General features: G+C 36.7%; 2 protein-coding genes and 1 pseudogene across 2 annotated transcripts; 2 read left to right on the forward strand and 1 right to left on the reverse strand.

Annotated features, from left to right (window-relative positions):
* Positions 1-8,434: 8,434 nt before the first annotated feature.
* On the forward strand, positions 8,435-12,632 carry LOC121742712 (protein CHUP1, chloroplastic-like). The gene is made up of 6 exons (XM_042135948.1): positions 8,435-9,803; positions 10,079-10,210; positions 10,294-10,475; positions 10,551-10,662; positions 12,071-12,205; positions 12,301-12,632. Exons 1-6 carry the CDS (start codon positions 8,577-8,579, stop codon positions 12,430-12,432), a joined length of 1,920 nt encoding a protein of 639 aa, XP_041991882.1. The 5' UTR covers positions 8,435-8,576; the 3' UTR covers positions 12,433-12,632.
* Positions 12,633-13,305: 673 nt separating this feature from the next.
* On the reverse strand, positions 13,306-15,556 carry LOC121742068 (protein trichome birefringence-like 38). The gene is made up of 5 exons (XM_042135095.1): positions 15,125-15,556; positions 14,877-15,048; positions 14,074-14,249; positions 13,847-14,005; positions 13,306-13,767 (listed from the first exon to the last, which is right to left on the reverse strand). Exons 1-5 carry the CDS (start codon positions 15,421-15,423, stop codon positions 13,476-13,478), a joined length of 1,098 nt encoding a protein of 365 aa, XP_041991029.1. The 5' UTR covers positions 15,424-15,556; the 3' UTR covers positions 13,306-13,475.
* A 7,732-nt stretch (positions 15,557-23,288) lies between these two features.
* On the forward strand, positions 23,289-24,032 carry LOC121741245 (annotated as a pseudogene).
* Positions 24,033-24,587: the final 555 nt, after the last annotated feature.

Genomic DNA, 24,587 nt, shown 5'->3' on the forward strand with positions numbered 1-24,587 from the left:
CTCTAGGAAAAATAAGATATACACTAGCTAGCTAATAATACTCTTCTAGATATTATTAAGACTCTGAAAGTTGTTTTATTATAGTATCTTAAATAAACATGAGAGTAGTTATAATTTCTTTTATTCCATAGTTTATATTTGAAGCGTTTAGACTAATTAGATGTCCTTAAAATGATGGATACCGAACGTAGCAAATAATAGAAGAAAGAGACTGTGTCCTATGAAAAGGGCAATCAAGCAAGAAAATCGAGTAAGGAGTTCACACATCAACTTCACCACTTGTTAAATGAGTCTTAATTTTTTTATTTCTACATATATTTACATTAATAGACTCCCACTAAACGGGATGGCTTCCTAGTGCCGAAATAAAACCTACTATGAAACTCGAAAATAGGTGGTTAGTGTTGAATATTATACAATATAACATCATATCAAATTAATTCCGTAATATGATTAAAGGGGTATTATTGTCCGTGAGGTAAAATTAATATTAACATTATGAATTTGAACATTTTCAGTCCAACAAATGTCAGGGTCATTATATTTGATAGACAAAATTATCTTTTACTTCAATATTTAAATAACAGACTCCAGTTATTTTTAATGTAAGATCATAAAATGCTTGTATATATGTTTAGGATAAAAATGGACCTTACTCTATGTTTAAGTTACTAATCGGGTCAAAATTATTTTAATTGCCATATTTAATAATGGTAACGTCACTTGTATGATAAACGTACCAATTCATAATATTAAAGATAAAAAACTATGTAGTACTTAAACATAATGTTTTGGATCAAAATCATAAAATAGTTACTATATGTTTAACATAAAAATGAACTTTAATCAAAATCAAATACTACTGTTTACGTGATAATTCATATCGGCATCTTTGTTGATTGAAGCAGAGAAACCAAATCACCAGAACAAAAAACGATTTTACCAAATGATATTTAATTTGTTTGTTTATATATTGTGCATAGTGATAAATGAGACCTTTGCGAAGACAAATAAAAATGTGAAAATGAAGGAGCAAGGTTGGTTAATGGTCATATTCGTTTTGCTCATGGCCTTTTCTGAAAGTGATATATCAGCCATGAAATTTACTAAACTACAACCCTCACCTAAAACTAAGTAATCGCAACTGAATATATTAAATATTGCTAAGTAAATATACTTAGAAGCTTATAATAACATTTGAAATTTTCATTACAAAGCATATATGTATGTGTGCATTCCTTGTCCACATGAATATTGGGTTTGTTTACTTAATATTAACATCAAACACTAGTATATTTACTAATTTGAGTATGACTTCATGTGTCATTTGTCTAGTTCTTAGAGTATTAGCACTGGGGCGCCCTAAGGGACGCCCTAAAGCCCGCCCTATGCACGCGTCGGCATTTCATCCTCCTACCCTTCCACCTGCAGTGGGGCGCCTTATAAGCCGCCCTATAGGTTTCACTATTGTTTTGTTAATTAATTTAAATGTTTTCAAATATGTCAATGCAAAATAATTAAAAAATACCACGATTAATTAAAAACGGCAAATCCTACATTGATTAAAAAAAAGTTTTACACGAGTTAGAAATGAAAAAAAAGTTGACTACTCTACAAAACTCTCAACTTGCGGCGCAGCTCATCGATCATCCCCTAGAGGTATTCGGCTTTGGCCGGGTCCTAACATTGCATGAGGGCGTTGTGCGTGTTCAACAACGTCCTCCGGTTGGCGGCCGCTGCCAACTCCGCGTAGGCAAGTGCTGCCGGGGTCGGGGGTCGGGATCGGGATCAACGATTGGGGGGGGGGGGGGGGGGGGGGGGGCGTGGCTTGCGAGGAGGATGTCACCTTCGCCTTCCCCTTGTTTTTCGCAACCTTGACTCCAATGGCACGTCGGGAAGGCACCAGTGTGCCGGAACTCTCCTCCTCCCCGTACATCGTCCGGTTGAGGTCCACCGGATATGCGCCACTTTCGCTGCTTGTGTAAGCACCGGCTTCGATGGTCCTCGTCCTCTTTGGCGCAGCCGATGGCAGAATCCTGCCCTGTAACTTCTGCTTGTCCTTCAAGAGCGCCCAGATGTTGAAATGCTCGAAGTTGTCGTACATTGACTGGTACGACAACAACGCTCTATCATGCACATCGCTCAAGCTCTAGCCGCTTCCCTACTCCCTCGAGCACTTCTCGTACTCCGCCGAGAACAGGTTGACTTGCTTCTTCACCTGATCTCAGTGCTTGCGGAGCTGCTCCCTATGGCGCTTGTACGCGCTCGGCGACTTCGCCTCATTATAGCGCTCGGCGATGCGTTCCCAGTACGCAACCTGCTTTTGGTTGTTCGCGAATACCGGGTCCTCCGAAATATCCACCCAACACCTCGCCAAGACGAGGGTTTCATCCGGTTGGTAGTTCGTCCTCCCGGCCAACGTGCACCACCCCCAAATATTCGGGATCGTACTGTGTGTTGGAGTCGAACGGTCGATATTCGTCAGGGTCTGTACCCGGCCAACGTGCACCACCCCCAAACATCGGACTATTCGAACTTGGGTATTCACCGGAATCCATTTTATAGTGTAATTTGAGTGTGGAAAAGTGAATGGAAAGGTTACAAATGAAGGTGGGGTAGGGGGTATTTATATAAATAAATTTTTCGAAATTAAAAAAAAAACGCGTTGCATCGTCCGCGGACGATCTATAGGGCGCGGATGATGCATCGGGCATCGTCCGCGCACCCACAGTGGGCGGACGATGGCGCGCCCAAGGAATCGGGCGGCCTATCGTCCGCCCCATTGCTTGCGGATGCTCTAAATATTCCTCTGGCGGCCTATCGTCCGCCCCATTACTTGCGGATGCACTAAATCTCATAAATGTTATGCACATATACCTCCTAAGAAAAAATGTTATGCATGTGTTTTAATTAATTTATTATTATTTGAAGGACAATAGTATATTATTATTATTATTATTATATAGATTATTCTAGTTGCTAATTGTAGTAATATTTCAATCTAATTAGCAAATTCATTTTTTATAAGACGAATTGACTTGCATCTCTTATGAAGAATCTTATTCACGTGACCAAAAGATAATTGTTTCCAAGTTTTGTTTGTAATGTGTAAAAATATGTACACTATCAACTATCAAGGCAGAAGTAATAAAATACTATAGCTATTATAATAATAATAATAATAATAATAATAATAATAATAATAATAATAATAATAATAATAATAATAATAATAAGTATTGTGATGAATTGATAATGATGATGATACCTATTAGTACTATATGAAATAGTGTTGGGGACTCTACTCTCAAGCGACTGGCATCAAATACGAAATTTGTACTCTCTCCCCCATTTATTTGAAGTGAATCATTTTTCTTTTTGGAATGTTTCAATTTAATGAGTATATTTTTAAAAATAGAAAATCAATTTCTCTATTTTTTTACTCTCTTCTACTTTATTCTTTCCACTTAATCCACAAACGAAAATTACATAAAATTTTGTACCATAATAGAAACGCTCCACAGTCGATTATATTTTGAATGTGTACCACAGTCGAATATATTTTGAATTGGGAGTAAAATTTTAGCTAACATTAACAGACGTTTCCAGAAAAGAGTATGAATATTGCAGGTATTCAATTTTTCATGACTGAGCAAGTTCAATTGAGTTGAAGTTTATTTATTCTCACATTAATTAGTATCTACGTGTTCCATTTGGAAATTATATATAGGGACGTGTCGCACTACTTAGGCCACCCGCAACATGTTAAGCGGGTGGCCCGAATTTCGTTCCTCCGTGATGAAACGGTGGCGGGACGCGTTGCAGCGTCTCGTCCCGTCATCATCCTGCCGGATCGCCCGTCACGCCGAGACGCGGCGCAAGACGGCTCGCCACGCGCTCCCGCGACGTGACGCGCTCCCAGGCCATGCGTGACGCCCACTCGCCGGCCAGCGAGTGGGTTTCGTCACGCTGACGCAATAATTCATTTTTTTTAAAAAAAATCGAATTTAATAAAAAAATTTAAAATTAAAATTCGAAAACGGTAATATTACCGTTTTGACCGTTTTCCTTTTTTTATTTTTTAGTCTATAAATACTCCTATTTCATCCTCATTTCACACACATATAAACCTCTCAAATCCTCTATCTTTCCTCTCCAATTTTCATCTCAAATTATATCTTTTATTCTTCCCCCAAATTTAATCGATCTAATAGATCCATATGAGCAAATGCGTCGAATAATGGAAGAATCACTTGAAGAAGATCGACGCCGGGAGGCGGTGGAAGCCGCGCTACCCCAAAGACGCTCCCGTACTTACATCTATCGTAACCGGGAGGAAGCCGCCGCAAGGTTAGTCTGCAACTACTTCTGCGATAACCCGGTGTGGGGAGATACCTACTTCCGTCGCCGTTTCCGCATGCGGCGACCGCTATTTCTCCACATCGCAAATACATTGGCGGCCCGGGAAGAGTTCTTCCAAGAAAGGTTCGACGCCGTCGGCCGTCCCAGCCACACGACGTTGCATAAATGTACTGGACAAACGGCGGATGTGTTCGACGAATACCTCCACATTGGAGAAAGCATTGGAAGAATGTGCTTGCTCCAATTCTGCAAAGGCGTCCGGGCAGCTGAAGTGGGGGTCTCGCTCGACTCTAATGTCGAATGACTAGACTCAGGAGTAAGCGAGTGTGCACATATGAGAATTAATGCAAAGCTCGGTCCAGACACAACGCTCCTTAAATCCGCTGGATCACTGGGTCCAGGAACTCTAGAGAACTACAGTGTTTTTGTCGTTGGACACACTCGACTCCCCTTCAAAAATAAATCCCTCAACCCGAATACTATGAATTAGTATAGGGAAGTGGGGTCGATCCCACAGAGATGGATTCGCAAAGTAGTGCTAAGAGACTATGGAAACAAACGGCTGCTGCCACACAAAGGGGTTGAGATTTAAACTACCACTAGATCTAGGCAAGAAATGTAAACGCTAGACCTAGGACACAGAAAACTTACTGGAATCAGACATCAATACCGACAGACACAATTACTCCCTAGACTAAGTAAACGACTACCTAATCTAGCTAAACAGTAAGCAACTAACAGTGGGGACCATATTTCCAGAAATAGCAAGTACAGTAAAAAGCTGCAGATAACCAACCCATGCTCCAGCTAACTACGACATGCACCTTCGCAACTAAACTAAACTCGCAGATGAAGAAAACAGAGCACACTCCTAAATTCAAACAGAATATAAAGATTTGGACGCCGGAAACTTGCTATGAATCGGAAATACATCAGATCTACATAAACTAGGCGAAATGAAATGAAAACACGTAAGCTAGGCATAAAATTAAAACACTCCTGCTCAGAATCACTTCAGACGCTTAATCCACTCCGGATCCAAGCCATCCGAACTCAACAACCAACAAAATCAACTCCATAACTCCGATTCTCACAGTTCTGCTCCGATCAACTCCAAATTCCAACAATCACAAAACAACTCCACAACATCAGCAAAACAAAACCCCGATTCATCCACAAACAAACTCCATTCTTCCAGATCTCACCATTAACCTGCAATAATCCAGAAAATAACTACGAAAACAACCAACTCCAACAATCCAACTCCAGAATTCAAGTAAACACAATCAATCGACAGAAATCATCATGATCGACGTAAGCGAAAACGAAACTTGCATAAAAGTAGAGAAATATCCAGAAACAAAAGAGGACCGAGCTTCGAACAGCGAAGCTCGGCGAATTCAGCAGAAACGAAAAGAAAAACAGAAATAAATTGTTTCTTCGCCCCAAAGAAGGACGGTGTTACAACCCACAAACACTATCGGAAAGCTAAATGTGAACCCCAGCGCGAACCCGAGATCCTCCGCGAATTAGAACCAAGTATGTGAAAAGTGAACTGAGCAACAGGCTGTTCGTGAGGCCTCCCCCGAGAAGGTCCCTCCAGCTTGCATGCTTCTTCCTTTTATAGATGCGGACATAGCCTTCTAGAGTCTTCGTAGAAATCTCTATTCTACCCTTCAACTCCGAGGCTTCCTCCGTCAAGCAATTTCTTTCATAATGTCCGCTCTTTCGCCAGTTTCCTAGGACTATGCAAGCGTCCTCTTCTTTTCCTGGATCTAGCGAAAACCTTCACACACCTGGCTTAAAACATGCATTAGACCCAGTAATTTCACGAAATAAAACCCCTAGACCGATGCATGAAATTAGCCTTATCAGCAGCCTTCACCGACGAATTTCTCCGGAAGCCAAGCACGACAAATTGCCAGTTCCTGCTCCGCCTTCACGAAGAAGTGCACGGATTCCCCGGGATGTTCGGCAGCGTCGATTGCATGCAGTGGCAATGGAAGAATTGCCCGGTGGCGTGGAGGGGGTCATACACGAGCGGCCACAAAGGCACTCACCCCACCGTTATACTCGAGGCCGTTGCCGACTACCAGCTATGGATCTGGCATGCGTACTTCGGGGTCCCCGGCTCGAACAACGACATAAACGTCCTCCACTAATCCGACCTCTTCGCCGAGTTTCGGATGGTAAAGCGCCGACCATCAACTTCACCGCTAACAACCGGCGCTATAAAATGGGGTACTATCTTGCCGACGGCATCTACCCGAAGTGGCCAACCTTCGCGAAGACGTGCACCAGGCCTGTGAACGCAAAGTAGGCACTTTTTTGCACAGAAGCAGGAGGCTGCTCGGAAGGATGTGGAGCGGGCGTTTGGGGTTCTCCAAGCGCGCTTCAACATTATCAAAGCCCGGCTCATACGTGGTTCATGGAGAGCATGGTCGACATCATGTATGCGTGCATAATCTTGCACAACATGATTGTCCAAGACGAAGGACCCGATGCGGGAAATTGGTTCGACCCTAAAGCCCCCGCAAGCTCTACCGCAAGTAGTCCACCACGCAGTGGAGTGCATCCGTCTATACAAGAACGGTTGTCTATTCGGGCAAGGACACGTGACTCTTCCGCCCACGCCCAACTCCAAGATGATCTAACGGAGCACATTTGGGCAAAATTTGGTGGAGGAGATTATTAAATTATGTATTTTTAATTTTTTAGAAAATTATTAAATTATGTTTTTTTACGAATTTTAATGTTGTAAGTTTATTTTATTTAATGAAGTGTGTTTTTATTAATTGGATTTGGTTGGAAATAAAAATAAAAAATGAAAATTGAATGAATAGTAATTTAAGGGACGGTTAATGAACGGGGGTTGCAGGTTCCGACCCTTAGTTAAGAAATGAAATAAAAAAGTACAGTGGGGCCCGTGAATAGTAATTTAAGGAACGGATAAGTGACAGCGTTGCTGATGGCCTTAAAATATTAAAATCGAGATCTCGTCCTCTCTCACATCGAAATATTGCTATAATATTTTACAATCTATATGATTTTTATTTTCATACCCTATTACCGTGATCTCTATTATAATAAGCTTTTAATATTTAAATCAATTTGAAAAATTTAAGCACTACTATATTTTAACTATTGCTTTACAATGAAATACTATATAGTAACACAATTTATAAATCAAATATTAAATATTTAATTCGCTCTTTTGAGGCATTAATGTTAATTATGACTCCTTGTAGCTATAAAGTCAAAAGGCTAGTAAATTGGAGATTGAGTAATTTGAACTCCATTTTAGCGTCACAAAAGGTAAAATTAAAGTTGGATCCAATCCGATTCAAACAAATAATCTCTTTTACACAATGTATCATCATTTTCTCATAATTTCAGAACCTGACCGTTGTAGAAATCTTCCAACTTTAATAACTTTAATCACAACCACATTTAACTTTCCACAATAAAATCCGTAGGTATAATAAAAATTAAAAGTAGCAATAAACTCCTACAAGTCTCCAAATTTTGTTTTCATTAATTCAATTTATTTTATAAACAAATACTTGTGATTTTAGTACATTTAATAATTAATAAATTAATATAATAGTAATAAATAATTCCGCACTTTAAATACTCTTGAAAAATCTCAGCCAATTTTTTTAATTGTATCACATTCTTCTCAGTTGGCCAATAGCCCTTGCTACTTATGATAACCGCGTGGGGTTTTAATTGAAATTAATAAATTGTAATTACTATCACGAATTACATCACGAGTAACATTCTCAAAACTTTAAATATCTATAGAATAGAGGTATGTGTAGAAATGTGGCTGGTAAGAAATTAATATACTCCATCAACTATTTTATTTAATACTTTTATTTAAATTAAAATTATAATAAATCTGGATATTCTTTTCTAAAGTACTACTACTAGAAATAAAAGCATTAACTGTAAGTTTACTCGATAAATAATCTTAACAAATTGAAGCTCCAAAAACATCGTTCTCTACTTACAAATTACAATAGTTTTTTAATTTAATTTTGTTTTTATTTATTATCCTAAAACAAAACTACCTATGCAAAGCTGCTCTAAAACAGTGAAGAAGAGAAAGTGACGCATGTAGTAGAATCGTCCTTCTCCAACATTTCAATTCAACACGATAACGTTGGTAGAAAGAGAGAGAGCAGCCGAGTTATCTTGAATTTAAGGCAACAATGGTTGCTGGAAAAGTAAAATCCGTAATGGGGCTTCAGAAATCAGCGGCGCCACCTAAGCACAAGCCCGACGCCTCCGCCAGGCCGCCGTGGTCAATCACGCCGACTTCTGGCAAGCAGCATCCGCCGCCGCCGCCGCAGAAGGGCTCCGCCGCCCCCTTCTCACGCTACTTCCCTCGCGCTTCCGCTCAGGTCCAGCCCCGCCCTCCCGACGTCTCCGAACTCCTTCGCCTCGTCGAAGAGTTGCGAGAGAGCGAGTCCCGCTTGAAGACCGAGCTCTTGGAGCAGAAACTCGTCAGAGAGTCCGTAGCCATTGTCCCTGTTTTGGAGAGCGTTATCTCCAACAAAGACTCCGAAATCGAACTCTCTAGAAGGAAGATCGGATGCTTGGAAGCCGAGAACGAGCAGCTCAGGAGCGAGAACGAGTTTCTCCACATGGAATTATCCAAACAAAATCAGATATACGAAGAGAAAATCAGATACATGCAGGCCGAGCTAGCTGAGATCAAGATAGCCGTTTCCGAGAGAGAAACCGAGTACGAGGAGGCCTCGTCTTCATACACGGCGGCCGTGAAGCCCAGCGACGCTCGTAAACCAAATGCACCTACCAAGTGTTTGAGAAAATGCGCGGCTCAGATTAGCAGTAAGACCGAAACTGACGCGAGGAAAGACGAAATCTGTGCTGCGGCGGAGAGGAATCCAACAGCAACGGGAAATTCCGAGGAAATTCCTGAAAATTCCGATGTGTTTATGGGGATAAGATCCCGTGCTCCGCGCGTTCCGAAACCGCCTCCCCGGCCGTCCGCATTGCTTCTCTCGATGGTTCGTTCATCTTCTCCCAAATGTTTGTCATCCGTCTCGTTGCCTTCTTACGGTTCCTTATCCGATTCAGCGCACCGCGCATTATCGGAGATTTCCAACGGCTCACGTCCGCCGCCTCCACCTCCCCCACCACCTCCGATTAGAGGCTCCGCTCCCCCTCCTTCACTGCCAAAGAAAGCCGCAGCGGCACCTCCTCCTCCTCCTCCTCCGCCTCCGAAAAGGGGGTCGAATCCGTCGCCGGCGAAGGTCAGGAGAGTTCCGGAAGTGGCTGAGTTTTACCACTCTCTAATGCGGCGGGACACCACTTGCCGGAAGGATTCCGCCGCCGGCGATCCGCTGGCTGCGGGTGCAACGACGAAGGACATGATAGGCGAAATCGAGAACCGCTCAGCTCATTTACTAGCCGTAAGTCCTCTTTACTATTTTGGTCAGGGTATGGGTGGTTATTTACCACCACTGCCACTGTGCCATTCCTTTTCTTGGAATTTTGCCAGACTTTTTTCAGGATAAGACAGTGTTAAGATTCGAGATCAAAATTGGTAGAGCAGAAAGTGTAGTGAACTGAACAAAACAAGTGGCCTAAAATGACTATTCATACCCTCTATTGATTGTGCTCTCCTAGATCAATTCCCATTTCCAAATGTTTATCATTATCTGATTTATTACTGCCTTAATCACAGATTAAGACTGATATAGAGACTCAAGGGGATTTCATAAGGTTCTTGATTAAAGAAGTTGAGGCTGCTGCATTCACTGATATTGAGGATGTTGTGTCTTTTGTCAAATGGCTTGATGATGAGCTGTCTTACCTGGTACATCCCTTAATTTCTCCCAACGCTTGTTATTTTGTGTTTGGTGATTATTTTCTGATTGGTTTTTCCTAATATGTATAAAGGTCGATGAGAGAGCAGTGCTGAAACACTTTGACTGGCCTGAAAAGAGAGCAGATGCGTTGCGAGAAGCTGCATTCGGTTACTCTGATCTGAAGAAGCTGGAATGTGAAGTCTCATCGTTTCGTGACGATCCTAGGCAACCTTGTGCTCATGCTCTCAAGAAAATACAGTCTTTGTTTGAGAAGTGTGGACTCCACCTAAATCATTACTGGAATTTTCAATTTGTAATAAATTAATGTGCTGCGTTATTTTGTTCCAGATTGGAGCATGCTGTGTATAATTTGTCAAGATTGAGAGAGTCAGCGACGGACAGATACAAAGGGTTCCACATTCCTGTGAACTGGATGCTTGATTCTGGTTATGTTAGTCAGGTAAAAAATCTTATTCTCACAAGTTGTGATGCTTGTTTTGATCTTTTTGACTGTTGATGAGTATATAATAGTTAAAGGCAAAAGATTCAGCTATGATTTTGTTTGAATTAGTTGTTTATAATGTTGACTTGATTTATGTAGGATTTCTGGTATTTAGGTTTTAGTGTTTAATATGGGATTGCTTAATATTACTACTTTGACTTGTTATGGTGGAGAAGATCTTCTCTGACTCTGTCATTTAGACAAGATTTCTCATCCTTCATAAGCAACTGTATTATTTTGCTGAGTTGGTCAAGGTCAACTCCAAACATTCAGACAAATTCGATTTACTATCAACATTATGCATAGATTGAATTATAGCCCATATGTTTGAGATATAGAGGCTGTTAAACCATCAGATTAATGGTTCTGATGTCTTAACAATAGTAGCAAGACCCCCTTTACTACCATACACTCATGTGATCATGACTGACTATCCAAACTCATATGGAGTTGTAATAGGAAACAACTGAATCACTTTTGTTAGTTAATTCATATTAATCTCTTCAAATGGATTAATATGCTGGCCCTGTCCAAGTTCATCCATCTCAGGTGGATTTCGGAAATAGGTCTGTGTCAATTAACGATTAGCAATAACTCACTTCAACTGCAGACACATTGCATGCATTTCACATGTCACTGATTGCATATTCAGTACTACCTCCATCCCACTCAAAGTGACGCATTTCTGAAAAAAAGGAAACACCACTTTCTCAACTTTATTCTCTCTCGATTGAAACACTAAACAACACTGCATAACATCAAATGCTGAACAAGAAATGTGTCGCTTTGAGTGGGACGGATGGAGTATCTGTTAACTGCAAATTTTTATGAAAATTAAGCGTTCGTCCTATAAGTAGATCTGTTGATAAACATGAGAAACCATATGAACAAGGATTAAATGAAAAAGATGCATATAGGTAGTTGATCGATCAATTTTTTACTTGGTAATTTAGTATAGGAAGTTCATTTGTGGTCCCTCGAGGTTATTTTACAACTGGAAATTAATGGGGAAGCATCATGACATACACAAATTAAAGAGTGGGTAGGTGAAAAAGAATGCCTCAGTTTGTTATGTCCAACTACTGCATGAGAAGCGCTGAACATGTGCAGGGCTCTCAAATCTTTAAGGTGCCTCTATTTTGTCTCTTTTGATTGGAATTTAGTATATTCATTAAGTTGACCTTAACCTAACCCCAGGAATCTATGTCACTTGGCTACTTTTATGCTTACTTCTGTTTGCTTTACCACAATAATTCTAATGTGAGAAGCTTACTTTTTAACACATTGGATTGTTCTACTACGCTCGAGTTTTACCGTCTTAAATAGCAGAGGAGGGGCTGACAGTTGTGATGAAATGTGTGTGCAGATCAAGCTGGCGTCCGTGAAATTAGCGATGAAGTACATGAAGAGAGTGTCGGGGGAGCTTGAAATGGCTGGTGGCATCCCCGAAGAAGAAGAGCTCATAGTTCAAGGTGTCAAGTTTGCTTTCCGAATACATCAGGTGATTGATTGGTCCTTGTTTGAATTTTTCTACTGCATCGTTTGAACTTCATATGTTGCAAAGTGATCAGTACTGATTCCAGTTGTGTTTCTTAGTTTGCGGGTGGTTTTGATGTGGAAACTATGAAGGCTTTTGAGGAGCTGAGGGATAAAGCTCGACTATGTAACGTGCAGTGCCAAACACAGCAGCAGCAGAAGTATGTTTCGAGGTCGGCTGTTTGTCTGTAGGCTAAAGCAAAGTCATCTGCAGAAGATGATTGCCGCTATTTTTTTTGGTTGTAAAATAGGGTTGAAGATAGGGCGAGGATGTGAATATGATTGGCGGCTTCAGCTGCATTAATTTTGTGCAAACTTATTGATGTATAAGCTTCAACTATTTAAAATATAACACTATGATTTGAATGAAATTTATTTGAAGATAAAATCAATTTGGAGTGATGCCTTTCAAATTGTTTGTTGAGGTCTTCATTTCTTTTTTACAGTATGGATTCTAGTTTTTTGTTGGTTGTTAAATGCTGTACATACTTTATATTCCTGCAAACACTGGACATATTTTACTGTCAAGTGTAGCAAAGATAGTACATGATGTATAAGGAGATGGTTCATTTTCAGATTTTTTTTAAGAAAAGAATAATTCTCATGGAAACCGTCCTTCATGTTTAACTATTAAGCAAAATATACAAGATCCTTTGAATATAAGGGCAAGAATAAGCTGAAAAACAGACATACTAGTTGACATTAAAAAGAAAAACTAGAATCATGTAAAGGCCCATTTGAATTTGAAATATGGGAGTATATTCCGCTATCCGAGCCCATCATTGTGATTGTGAAGCCCCATTTTAATTTCTTGTGATGAGTTTGACATTTCATTTTTAGAAACATCAGGGATACAATACGCATATAGAGAGAGTGATGATTTTTTGTACTATAATTTCTCCATTACAAAATTTTGGCCTTAGTAAAATGTGTATGCTGCATGCATCACTTTGAATTTGTTATTAGTAGTATCTTATACTCTAGCCAACAAGTTTTTCTGCATTTAGTTGTAATTGGACTATGTTATTTCCACTATATATCCCTGTTTACACTGAACAATAAACATTTAACCAAAAAACAACAACTACTACACTTTCCTTTTCATTCAATCAGTGAACATTTTTACATTTGAATATGATCTTCTCCCTTATTGCTTCAATCAAACTAATCACAATTGGTTTATAGTCACCCTAAAAAAAAGACAATTAATTATAGACAGACAAAGAAAGGGCAGCTCACATAACCAGAGCTGCATAGAGCAGCTGGTTCCATGTATCCGGCAACCCGGGGAGGCACCAATGGCTGCAATCGACCCCTGCATGATCGCCACTATAAGCCGATGGATGAGCATCCTTCCTCAGCTGAGACAGAAACGTAATGTCTAACAAATAAACGCGCTTCTGCATCTTGCTCAACACGCTCTTAACAACCTCCACCTCTTTTGGCGTCCCCCCTGGATATGTCGACCCTTCCAGAGGCTGCTGCTCCCCGTTGCAAGTCTTTGACGACGCCATCCAGTCCCTACCTCTGCCAACATTACAAAACACCAACACTTTTAGCAGCCATAATTAATTTCAACATTGCATTGTCTTAACTAACAACTTACTGATAGTGAGTGGGAGAGATCCCTTGGAAGAACACTCTGGTCTTGGTGGGATCGACGTTGAGGTCAACCCAGCGTCCCCACGTTGCCAACCCTTTGAAAAAGGCCTCGAGGCGGTTCATGTCTTTTGACACGGTGGAGCCATACTGTATGTAGTCCCATCTGCAACCACAGCCACATATCAGTTATCATGCCTTCTCTACTGTAAAATGACTTAATTCATTTCATACGATTGAGCGCTGCCTTTGTGAGTCCACCAATGCCATGTGTTGAACACTAGCATATCCATTCCTCTCCACGCATTCCCTTGCTGAATCGACTCCAGCTTCAGCACTCTCCCTATCTTCTCCCTTGTTATGTCCACCAAATATGGCGATCGGTATAGCAGTATCGTAACTCTATAATCCTGAAATTAGTGATCAACAATAGTCAAAGCTCAAATCTACTTGTGCAAACGCCACTTGCTCAGCCTTTCTGGTTTTTCTTCCATGGCGGCGACTACTGTAACTCAATAAATCAGAGGGGTATTAAATGGTGTTTGGGCTTAGGCTGGCAACGGAGAAATATTTATTGTTACATAGCTGGAGATTAGGCCTCTGTGGCCCATGTGACAGGACATTCATTTATTTTGTTCAATATATTCAGTTGATGATTTTCACGTTTTTACCAAGTTATACTACATACATGTAGGAGAAGCTTAAAAAAGGCTTGTTAAACTAGTGTTATTTGTAGGAAAGCCATTTCTCCAAATCTTGTATTAATCTATTACCATTAAGAATGACTGTATAGCATCTGATTCTGCTTATTGTAAATTTGTAATAACAGAAAAATGATTCTTCAGCTACAGTCCCATTATTAATAGTGTTAGATAAGAGCTTAATAATGATGCCTCTTAAAAGTTAAAGTGCGAGGCAATCATTTAAATTGTTGAGTGAAGCATCCGTGACTAAAGAAAGATGCTAACAACAACGGTCAAACATTAAAATAAAAAAGCAGAAAAGCTATAGTAGTAATTAAAAAAAGTTGAACTGACCTGGAATGTAACAGAAGAAAGGGTGCCCTGTCTAACATAGTTGTATTTAGAATTGGGAGAAGCAGCATGAAGCATACAAGCCAAAGACTGCCACTGATTCAAACTCAGTGAGTCTCCCACAAACATGATCTTCTTCCCACTCCATCTCTTCAGAAAATCCACCCCATTAAACCTGATGTAATTAGAAAGAATGATTTAAAATGTATTCCAAAAACACCACAGAAAGATGGAGGGATGGAAGTGTGTACCTAGGGAGGTTGCAGGAGTCGGGCTTCCATGAGAACTTGAGGAACTGCTTATCCGGTCGGCCGTATTTAATGCAGTCGAATTCGGGGTCGATGAAGGGGCAGCCGGAGGATTGGTAGAGGGGGTAAGAAGGATCCGGGACCCATTTTCCATGGAAGAGATTGCAAGAAGTGAATAATTCTCTGCTTCTGGTAGCGTTAAGGAGCTCGGATGCAGCCGGGAGTGGCAGTAGCGAAACGAGCAACGTTGAAAGCAAGGCTTCGAGGATGAGAGAATTGTGGTGATTCAAAGAGGAGAGCATTGTGTTGCTGTGTGTTGTTTGATTGTTCTATCTCAGAATATATATATATATATATATATATATATAGAGAGAGAGAGAGAGAGAGAGAGGGAGGTGATTTCACATGGTTTATTAAGCGCAACAACGAGGATGAAATCGAGATGGAATGTAATGTATTCTGAGTGGGGATGCAGAGCAGAGGTGTCTTTTTCTACATTTGTTTACTCTGACTATTCAACATTTTTGGATGCTAACTTCAATAATAACATAAGTAACTCCATTCTATAAAAATATTAAATGTTTTTAGTTTATTTTATTTTGTATTTCATGGGCGACCAGGTCACGGGATTTTCAATTCTATTTCTAACAATTCTATTTCACGTTTGTTTTCTTGGAATTCAAATAGTATTAAAAAAGAAATAGTATGCCCTTTATTAGGATCTCAATATCACAAATATCAATAATTAATAAATGTCTCAACATAATTATACATACAACATATTTATACAATATTAAAATAAGAATATCAAACTAAATCAAATTAAGATTAGTAGCTCTGGATATTTATATGTATAAATATACGTATAATATGTTAACAATTTGTCCTTTCCGTTTTAAAAGTATATACTAAATGAGATGATATTCACATTAATTATATATATACTTGTATTATCCCATAAACATTTTTGACAAATGACATTTATGCAAAATACACATATAGGTTTGTGCAGCCAACTAATATCAATTAAAAACTAGAGTAATAAATTTTATATTTTCAGCTGATTCTCATTTTAAGATAGTTCTCAATTGAATCAATCCCTATACATATATATGTATAAGGTCCTGTTAGGTTGAGATTTTTTAGCTTAATTGAGAATTGAGATGCATTTTCAGCCACTCATCCACAACATTTTCAAAATGTCAACTACAGGTAGATTATGTCAACTCGGGGTATTATCGTCAATAGTCTATACATCAAATGTCAATAGCTTGCACATCAAATGTCAACAACTTATAGTTGACATTATATGTGTATAGTTGACATTATATATGTATGTAGTTGACATTATATGTGTGTAGTTGACATGAATTCTATATGTAGTTGATATGGATTGTATATGTAGTTGACATGGATTGTACACATAGTTGACATTATATCTATGTAGTTGACATGAATTGTATATGTAGTTGACATTATATTGTGTATAATTGACATGAATTGTATATGTAGTTGACATTATATGTGTATAGTTGACAAGAAAAATTTAAATAAAAATAAAAATTAAAAAAATTAAAATTTTAAAAAAAGTATTTATCGAATAAAATGTACCATGAAATTACCATTATGCCCTTTCATAATTAATTAATCTAAAAATATTTTCCATTCGGCAAATTCTGGACTACTAATTTAATAAAAATGAGTGGTTGATAATGCATCTAAATTCTCAATTAGGCTAAAAAAATCTCATAAAGCTAAAAAAATCTCAATTGATCACAACCCTATATGTATATACGGTATATTTCCATTACATGTGATTGTTATTAGTACTAATAATAATCAAATTAATTTTTGACTTGAAAATCAGCAAATCAATTCATGGAATAATATTTAAGATGTATCTTAAATTAAAGATAATGGCAAGATCTTTAATTTAGAATAGAATCTTAAAATATAGCTATAGACTAAATTAGTTATGATCTCTTTATGGTGTTTTGCTTTCCACTCCCGGTTATTAGTTATTTTAAACTTGTGCTTTTTTTACTATACGATTTCTTGTCATTGCATTATATGGTATACCGACAGTTGTTCGTGTACTTTTTTCATTATTCGTTTATGTGTGATTAAATTCAAAGCATACTCCATTACCCCTTTGTAAACAGTGTGCGTGCGATAGTCCTATTATCAATTCATCAAATGGAAAGCAGCAAAATGGCGATAAAACTTAATACTATGAGTTAGGACGACGAAATAATTAAAACTAATAAGTGACCTCTACATCCTTTATTAACTTCTTTCATAGTTTTATTGGTGGTCTGAGGGCCAAGGAAATTATAACAAACATAATCCATATATCTATTCATGTAAAAGAGTCTTCTTTTATGTCAAAATCGTTTGTATCCTATATAATAAATTTATGAGTGTATTTGTATAGGAGTAATATATTTTTTTTACTTTTAAGATAAGAATCTTTTGTATCCAATTTAGTAAAAATAATATGATAATTTTATATATACAGGCTTGTATTATAAGCATGACTGCATTAGGGGCGGTTTCACTGATTTTTTTAAAAATAAGAATTTTGAGAATTTAAAATCAGTTGTTATCACAATATATCAGATTTTGATATTGAGTCCACATGACTACATGAGGGGCGGTTTCAGTGATTTTTTTTAAAATAAGAATTTTGAGAATTTAAAATCAGTTGTTATCACAAAATATATCAGATTTTGATATTGAGTCAGAAACTGATAATTTGTTTTGGATTTTAAGAAAAGTTTTGAAAATACCATAAGCATGATTTTTGTAATGCATAGCTACATATCAAATCCAATCCATTTGATCAATACATTAATCGTCTAGATTATATGTATCATTAGCATTTTGTAGCATATTTAGGTCATTGACGAAAATGTGTATATTAATCATGATGGTATTTGGTTAATTGGTTTAGTTAAAAATTTTAAAATTAAAGATTAAATGAAAATGCGTATATTAGTCATGATGGTATTTGGTTAATTGGTTTAGTTAAAAAATTTTAAATTAAAGATTAAATGAGGATACACCAATTTGTTTTTTTAAAAATAATTTTGATTCCCATCTTATTTATAACGTGGGAGAGTAGATCATTACATCATACTACTTCCGTCCCTTAAAAATAGAAACTATTTTCATTTAGGCAGTCCCTTAGAAATAGAAATTACTTTTCAATTTTTCTATTTTAGGACGTAGACCCCATAATCCACTAACACTATTTTCACTATTTTTTCTCTTTCCCTCTATTATTTCATCCATTTTTTTCTCTCTCTTACTTTATTAATTTTTCTTTTTTACCTTACCAATTGTGCGTTAAAACTCGTGTCGTTTCAAAATTTTCTATTTTTTAGGACGGAGGTAGTATAAAGTATATCATTAAATTTAAAAATGAATAATATTTGAAATCGATTAGAATACACAATATCAATAAAAAAAAATCATTTGATCATAGAATATTACACATGCAAAGCAAAGCAATGCTTTATATTTTTTCAAAGTATAGCAGAATAATAAATATAACAAGTCAATTTTCCAGATCATTATGTGATACTAGTACTATATATTATGATCATCACATGTAAGAATTAAGATTACGCAAAGTCGATAAGAAGAATCTACAAATGTCATTGTTTTATAAATATATATGCCACTTCAATTACCTAAATTTAATCTCGTGAATGAATTATATATGATTGATATTGAAGACAAAATATTTAGATTATATATAATAATTTATGTTTGACTAATTCAATTCAATTAAGAAAAGATAATTATGTAAAAAATACTAATAGACAATAGTTGTATCTAAGTCTAACCCATCGGGCCCATCGAGTTTCCGGTCTAGCCCACTCAGACAGCGGGCTAATTGTGTGCAGGCTATTCGGATCAGCCCACATGCTGCGGGTTAGCCCACGGATTGCAGACATCACTGACACCTCACTTAGATTTGATTATTCAGTGATTCATATTATTATGCATTAATAATAAATTCTTATTGAAATATACACTTATATATATTTATTTGAATTCAATAATTATACGTTTTTGGATTTGTAACATCGTTATAGTTCAATAAAGACACAACCAAAAATTAATTATTTCTACTATATCTCTGTTGAAGCAATCAAAGATGAGAATGCGGTTAACAAAGTGGGTGTTAATGAAGTAGTGATTGCATGGCCCAACGCACCAAGAATTAGACTCATTATTGACTCGTCGCCACCAATCATACCATACACATTATACATATAATATAAAATATAAATTTATAAGCTACCCAAAAATTTAAGTTAATATATAAATAAATAAATGAGACAAGTTGCAGAAGGATGGATGGCAAGTGAATTTGAGGAGGAAACAAACTAAGATAGTTCAACATATAGATTTTCCCACTTGTCCAAATATTGTAGCTTCTTTCGTGGAATGCCACCATGTGTTCTGTTCCATTCAGCATCAAAAACTGGGTCCATTATTTCGTAATTATTTTTTAATTGACGCTTATCTCGTTTGCGTATATGATTACGCCAATATCTTGATAAGTATTAGTGATTGCATTTTGGATTGGATACATTGATTATTCCAGAAAAAAGAAGAAGATGATAGTTACATTTTAAAGTTTATCAATTATAGAGGGAATCATAATAATTATTAATTCTTAAACTAACATAAAGAGAAAATTCTTATAGGTTGTTTATGTACTAATCCATTTAAATAAAAACATATACTCCATATATATAATTGTAGAAGTTGAATTTCTTACTACATAAAATATTTTCTATTCCAAATTAACTACAATTAAGATAAAACCACACATATATAAGTGTTTTTTTTCAATGATCCACTTATTTGTGGTGTCTAATTCTTTGGCAATTCGAAATGATGGCAGTTAACAGATCATCGTAGATGTGTGGCGGAAAGAAGAATAACATTAAAACCATAATTTAAACCAATCTAACAGTGACGTAATCGCTATATCTCATCTAACCCAAACATAATTTATAGTAACGATTTCAGTTAACAGGATTTCAAATAAAGATATATTTTTAGTTTATTTTGTACTATTACTTTTTAGTTTTGAAATCATTAGTGGCGTGCATCAAGTCTAATCAATTTCCCAATATAACTTTTTTTACAAGGAAAGAAATATACATTTTTGGGGATGATCTGCATGTTAATCATTTGCATCACACTTCAATTCATTCTGACTTCTGAATACTCGGCGGTTTTGAAAAAATATTCTTCTTGCCTACGATTGTGTAAACACCAAAATTCAAATTAAAGGATTATATTAGCTTATTAGCTAAGAGCCTATTTAAGACCTTCTCTTCCAAAAAGAAAAGTTTTAATCAACTGAGAAATATTGCAGGACTTCAAAACTATGTTTACCTATAGGAATATAGTATTTTATGCGACTTAGATATGCATCTATCGGTTTTATTATAGTTAGAAATAAGTTCCTACTAAATACCGAGGAATATTTTCATATATAAAACGATACCATAATGAATCAATTTAACAAATTACAATTAAGTTGAAATGATATCTCTCATCCCTTAACTTATTACTTAATATAAGTATATATATTCCCTTAACTAAATAGTATGACACATTTAATAAAATGAAAACCAATATCATTTTTGCTTTTTTTTTCTTACTTAGTTCTCTCTCCATTTAACTCACAAAACAAAACTGTATAAATTGTATGCCGAAAAATCAAATTTAATGGGATAGAGAGGGTAATATTTATTGTACATGTATAATGTGGTATGTACATAGCTAGACTAATGGGAGTGGACGTGAGTTCAAAAGTGGTGATTATGATTGTTGTTACCCAAAACGCAAAATAAATTCCTAACAGTAGGAGAATTTAATTTGAGTTCATCAGGTGTAGCTGTAATGACAATTAAGTGTAAATAAGTTAAGGCTGTCCTTTAATCTACACTAATTAACGCCGCCTTCAGCTAATCAATCAGAACTATAAGCTGTCCAAAAGTTTGTTATATTATGCTATATATCACATGTATCATGATGAATCTTCCATGCAAATAATATAATACTATTATTAAACGAACAATTATATATGTTCAGTAGCAAAGCCAGCATATTTGACTATTTCAGAGTAGACATATTCTTTCTTTATTATTTTTATTTTTAATAATTTTGATCCATTGGTGACCACCCACAATGCTTTCAATATTAAAGTAGAACAGATAAAATTGAAAATACGACTTAGTAGTATTAATATTATCCATATGCACTGGCTAATTAAACTGATAGGCTAGTTAGGTCAAGTTCTGTCGCCATGTGGGCAGAACTATGGTCCCAATTTGTATATTGATATACATGCACATTTCCCCCCTCAAAAATATTTTACTCCATTAGTTTATACTTTTTGAAAAATTATTATTTTTCTTAATAATTTTCCAACAAATTTCTATATTAGTTAAAACTTGTGTGTATTTTAATTCTTGAATCATCAATTCTTTTTCTTTGAATTGAAGGTCGGGGTGAGGAGATTGTGATTTTACTTCAATCTCCTGTCACATATAAAAAAAGAATACCACTAAATTACAAGACATGCATGGTGTCTACTTATTTTAATAGATGATTTTATCTCAACTTATTTGCCGATATTTTGTTAACCTTCGATAATTTGGTGGAGATTTTTATTCAATATTTATGAAATCCTTAATGTAAAAAAGAAAAAGAAAAAGGACTGCCTTGTTTTGTAAGATACTCGAGTAGTCGCACTGTATCAATTATTTGGACTCAACCAACTGATCATTAAACTCGACCCATTACCTACATTTACAATTTAAGGGACATATGAAAGTGGATTAGTTAAGCCATCTAAAAGTTTACTATTTTATGAATTGACACATATAGCGCGAGTTGCCCTACTCTAATCTCTATTATTTGAAATAATAATAATAGTAGTGGTACTCTAATTAACTATTAGTAGAATCGAAAGAAATAACAAAGCAATGGAAACATAAATGAAATCAAAATAACAAAAACGAACTAAATGTAAGCTGGATCGATGATAGCCCTCAACTGTTGTTTTTTCAGCCATACCGAGCACAACTGGCATTCGCCTCACACTTTGAGAAACGAATCAGAATTGGACGGGCTCAACCATAAAATTTCTCATAAAGATATTAGCGGTTATGGCCATCCGAATTCTATTGGCATTGGCCATGTGAGAGTCTATAAGGCCAACGTTTTTCAACATCGATCTATATATATGGGTGGTCCAATTTTGAGGGAAACGGGTAAAAACAAAGAAGATTCCTTAATCAAAGTGGCACTCACATTCTAAATTTTGTCATCGAGTTTGATTGCAACCAGCTGCAAATTGTGCTCCAAGTTGTTATTTGATATTTGAGATAGTAGATGGAACTTGTGATAAGATTATTTGGTATGTGGCGACAAAGGAGTAATAATCAACTATTAAGGGAAGTGATAAACAAAATTTATGGCATGCAGAAATAATATATAAGTTCACGTAAGCACATTGGTCTGTGCTGATTAATTAATTAATCTTTCTACGGAATCTATTATTATCGAAAATAATCTACAATACTATTGAGATAAAGTTTTGGAGCCCACCGAAAATGTTGTGCTCATGTGTGGCCAGTGGCCACTTTATTTGTTGTTGTGTTAGATGGGCATAATAATTTCTTCTAAAATAAACAAAAAAATTTAAGTCAAGTTTGATTTAATCACGATGCATTATTATAATAGGACATTGAGGATATTATTCGGTTGCTAATTGGTCATACAATGAACACGTCAATTTTTATTTCTTGAAGTTGAAAGAACATGTCTTTCTACTCTCAGTCAATCTCGAATTTTTGGTCTTATATTTTACTTGGTTAGTGTAGGCCATCTGAGATAACACGATTTGGTATATAGATAGTGACATATTTTAAAGCTCTAAGCCTTTATAAATAATCCTAGAATCATTTTACGTTATTAATGATTTTAAGAAGGAATGCTGCCCAATTTTCGGCCCAATTGTGTAATAATGCGGCCTATTATCTCAAAGCAGGCCAGTAATTCTTCCTATAAGCCCAACGATATAATGGATATTAGCCCACGATAACTTTGTCACGATTGGGTGAATCAAAATCAAGATAAGCAAGAACAAGGATAACAATTAACAAGATTGAATCGAAGTCTGGGAGCGAGAAAGCAAGCAAGCCAATAAAAATGGCGTCCTGCTTTTCAGTGAGAACAACTCTGTGTAATTTCAGCACACCATCAGCTTCACTTTCACTAGGTTCAAGAACAGCTGCTTCTCTTTCATTGAACGCGAAACCTAAGGCCCAAATTTGCTCCATTCTGCCTTCACACCCTCCTCTCTTTCTCTCTCTTCCGCTTCTTCCTTCACAGGTTTTGTTTTCTTCCAAGTTTTTATCTTTTCTTCACTTTGCTTGTGGGCTTGAAGGATTCTTGATCTCTTGGTATTGCAATTCATGGCATTTTTCCAATACTTTGGTGTAGGTTTCTTTTTTAATCCCAATTGGCCCTTTTAGTAGTGCTTGACCCTTTTAGTTCAATGCTGTCATAAAACTTGGTTATGGTTATAACAAAATTTGATGTTTTGGATTCAAGAATTGGAGCATGTTGAATGTGTTGTTAAATCTCAGGATTGTCATTGGAAAGGCAAGTGAGAGGAGGCGTGGGCTAGTTGTGAGAGCATCCAAATATTTGCGGTGTCAAACCAAGAGGAACAGATCACGAAAATCGCTGGCTGGCTCGAACGCATGGCTTCCGCAAGCGTATGAGCACCACCAGTGGGAGAGCGCTCATCGCCAAAGGCCGATGGAAGCTCTGAACTAAAACAAACCCCAGCAGCGCCAAATGGGCCTGATCTTGTCACTAGTTTGTTTCTAGCTTACATTTCTCCCTCGATTCAGTTCTAGATGTCTACTACTTTGTGACTCTGCTATGTATGAAGACCAAAGACTTGAGTTATTTATACCAAGCATGGCTAGATCCCCTATGGGAAGGAAAAAGAGTTTCATGCTCTTCCTTTCGAGAGGGGAGGATTAGGAAAATCCTATTGATTGCACTTCTTCCCAACCTTGGTGAGCATGAAAAACCGGCTCAAATGGTATGATAGAATCATACCAAAACAGAAAGAGTGAACTACAAAAATGGTCTCTGGACTATGGGTTTATCTCGCCCATAGTCCCTGAACTTTAAAAATATCGCCAGACATCCCTGGACTAAGGGTTTATCTCAAATTTGGTCCTTTTGCCATTTTTTGATACGAAAATATCCTTTTGAACATTTGGCAATTTCGTCTTTTTACACTTTAACATTTTAAATTTGATATTATTTCAGTGATTACTAAATCTGATATTAGTTCAAAATTATCATTCTTCTTCCATTTTACCATCCTTCACTTTGTTTCTTTATTTCA

The sequence above is a fragment of the Salvia splendens genome, chromosome 7 (genome assembly GCF_004379255.2).
Source record: "Salvia splendens isolate huo1 chromosome 7, SspV2, whole genome shotgun sequence".
NCBI lineage: Eukaryota > Viridiplantae > Streptophyta > Magnoliopsida > Lamiales > Lamiaceae > Salvia > Salvia splendens.

Excerpts from the sequence above, each read along its gene's own strand:
- LOC121742068 (XM_042135095.1), bottom strand. The coding sequence starts at position 15,423 with ATGCTCTCCTCTTTGAATCACCACAATTCTCTCATCCTCGAAGCCTTG. Across the intron at positions 14,250-14,876 it reads TTTCTTCTGTTACATTCCAG|GATTATAGAGTTACGATACT; the intron begins GTCAGTTCAACT and ends CACTAATTTCAG. Across the intron at positions 14,006-14,073 it reads CACAAAGGCAGCGCTCAATC|ATGGGACTACATACAGTATG; the intron begins GTATGAAATGAA and ends CTGTGGTTGCAG.
- LOC121742712 (XM_042135948.1), top strand. The coding sequence starts at position 8,577 with ATGGTTGCTGGAAAAGTAAAATCCGTAATGGGGCTTCAGAAATCAGCG. Across the intron at positions 9,804-10,078 it reads GCTCAGCTCATTTACTAGCC|ATTAAGACTGATATAGAGAC; the intron begins GTAAGTCCTCTT and ends CCTTAATCACAG. Across the intron at positions 10,663-12,070 it reads ATTCTGGTTATGTTAGTCAG|ATCAAGCTGGCGTCCGTGAA; the intron begins GTAAAAAATCTT and ends ATGTGTGTGCAG.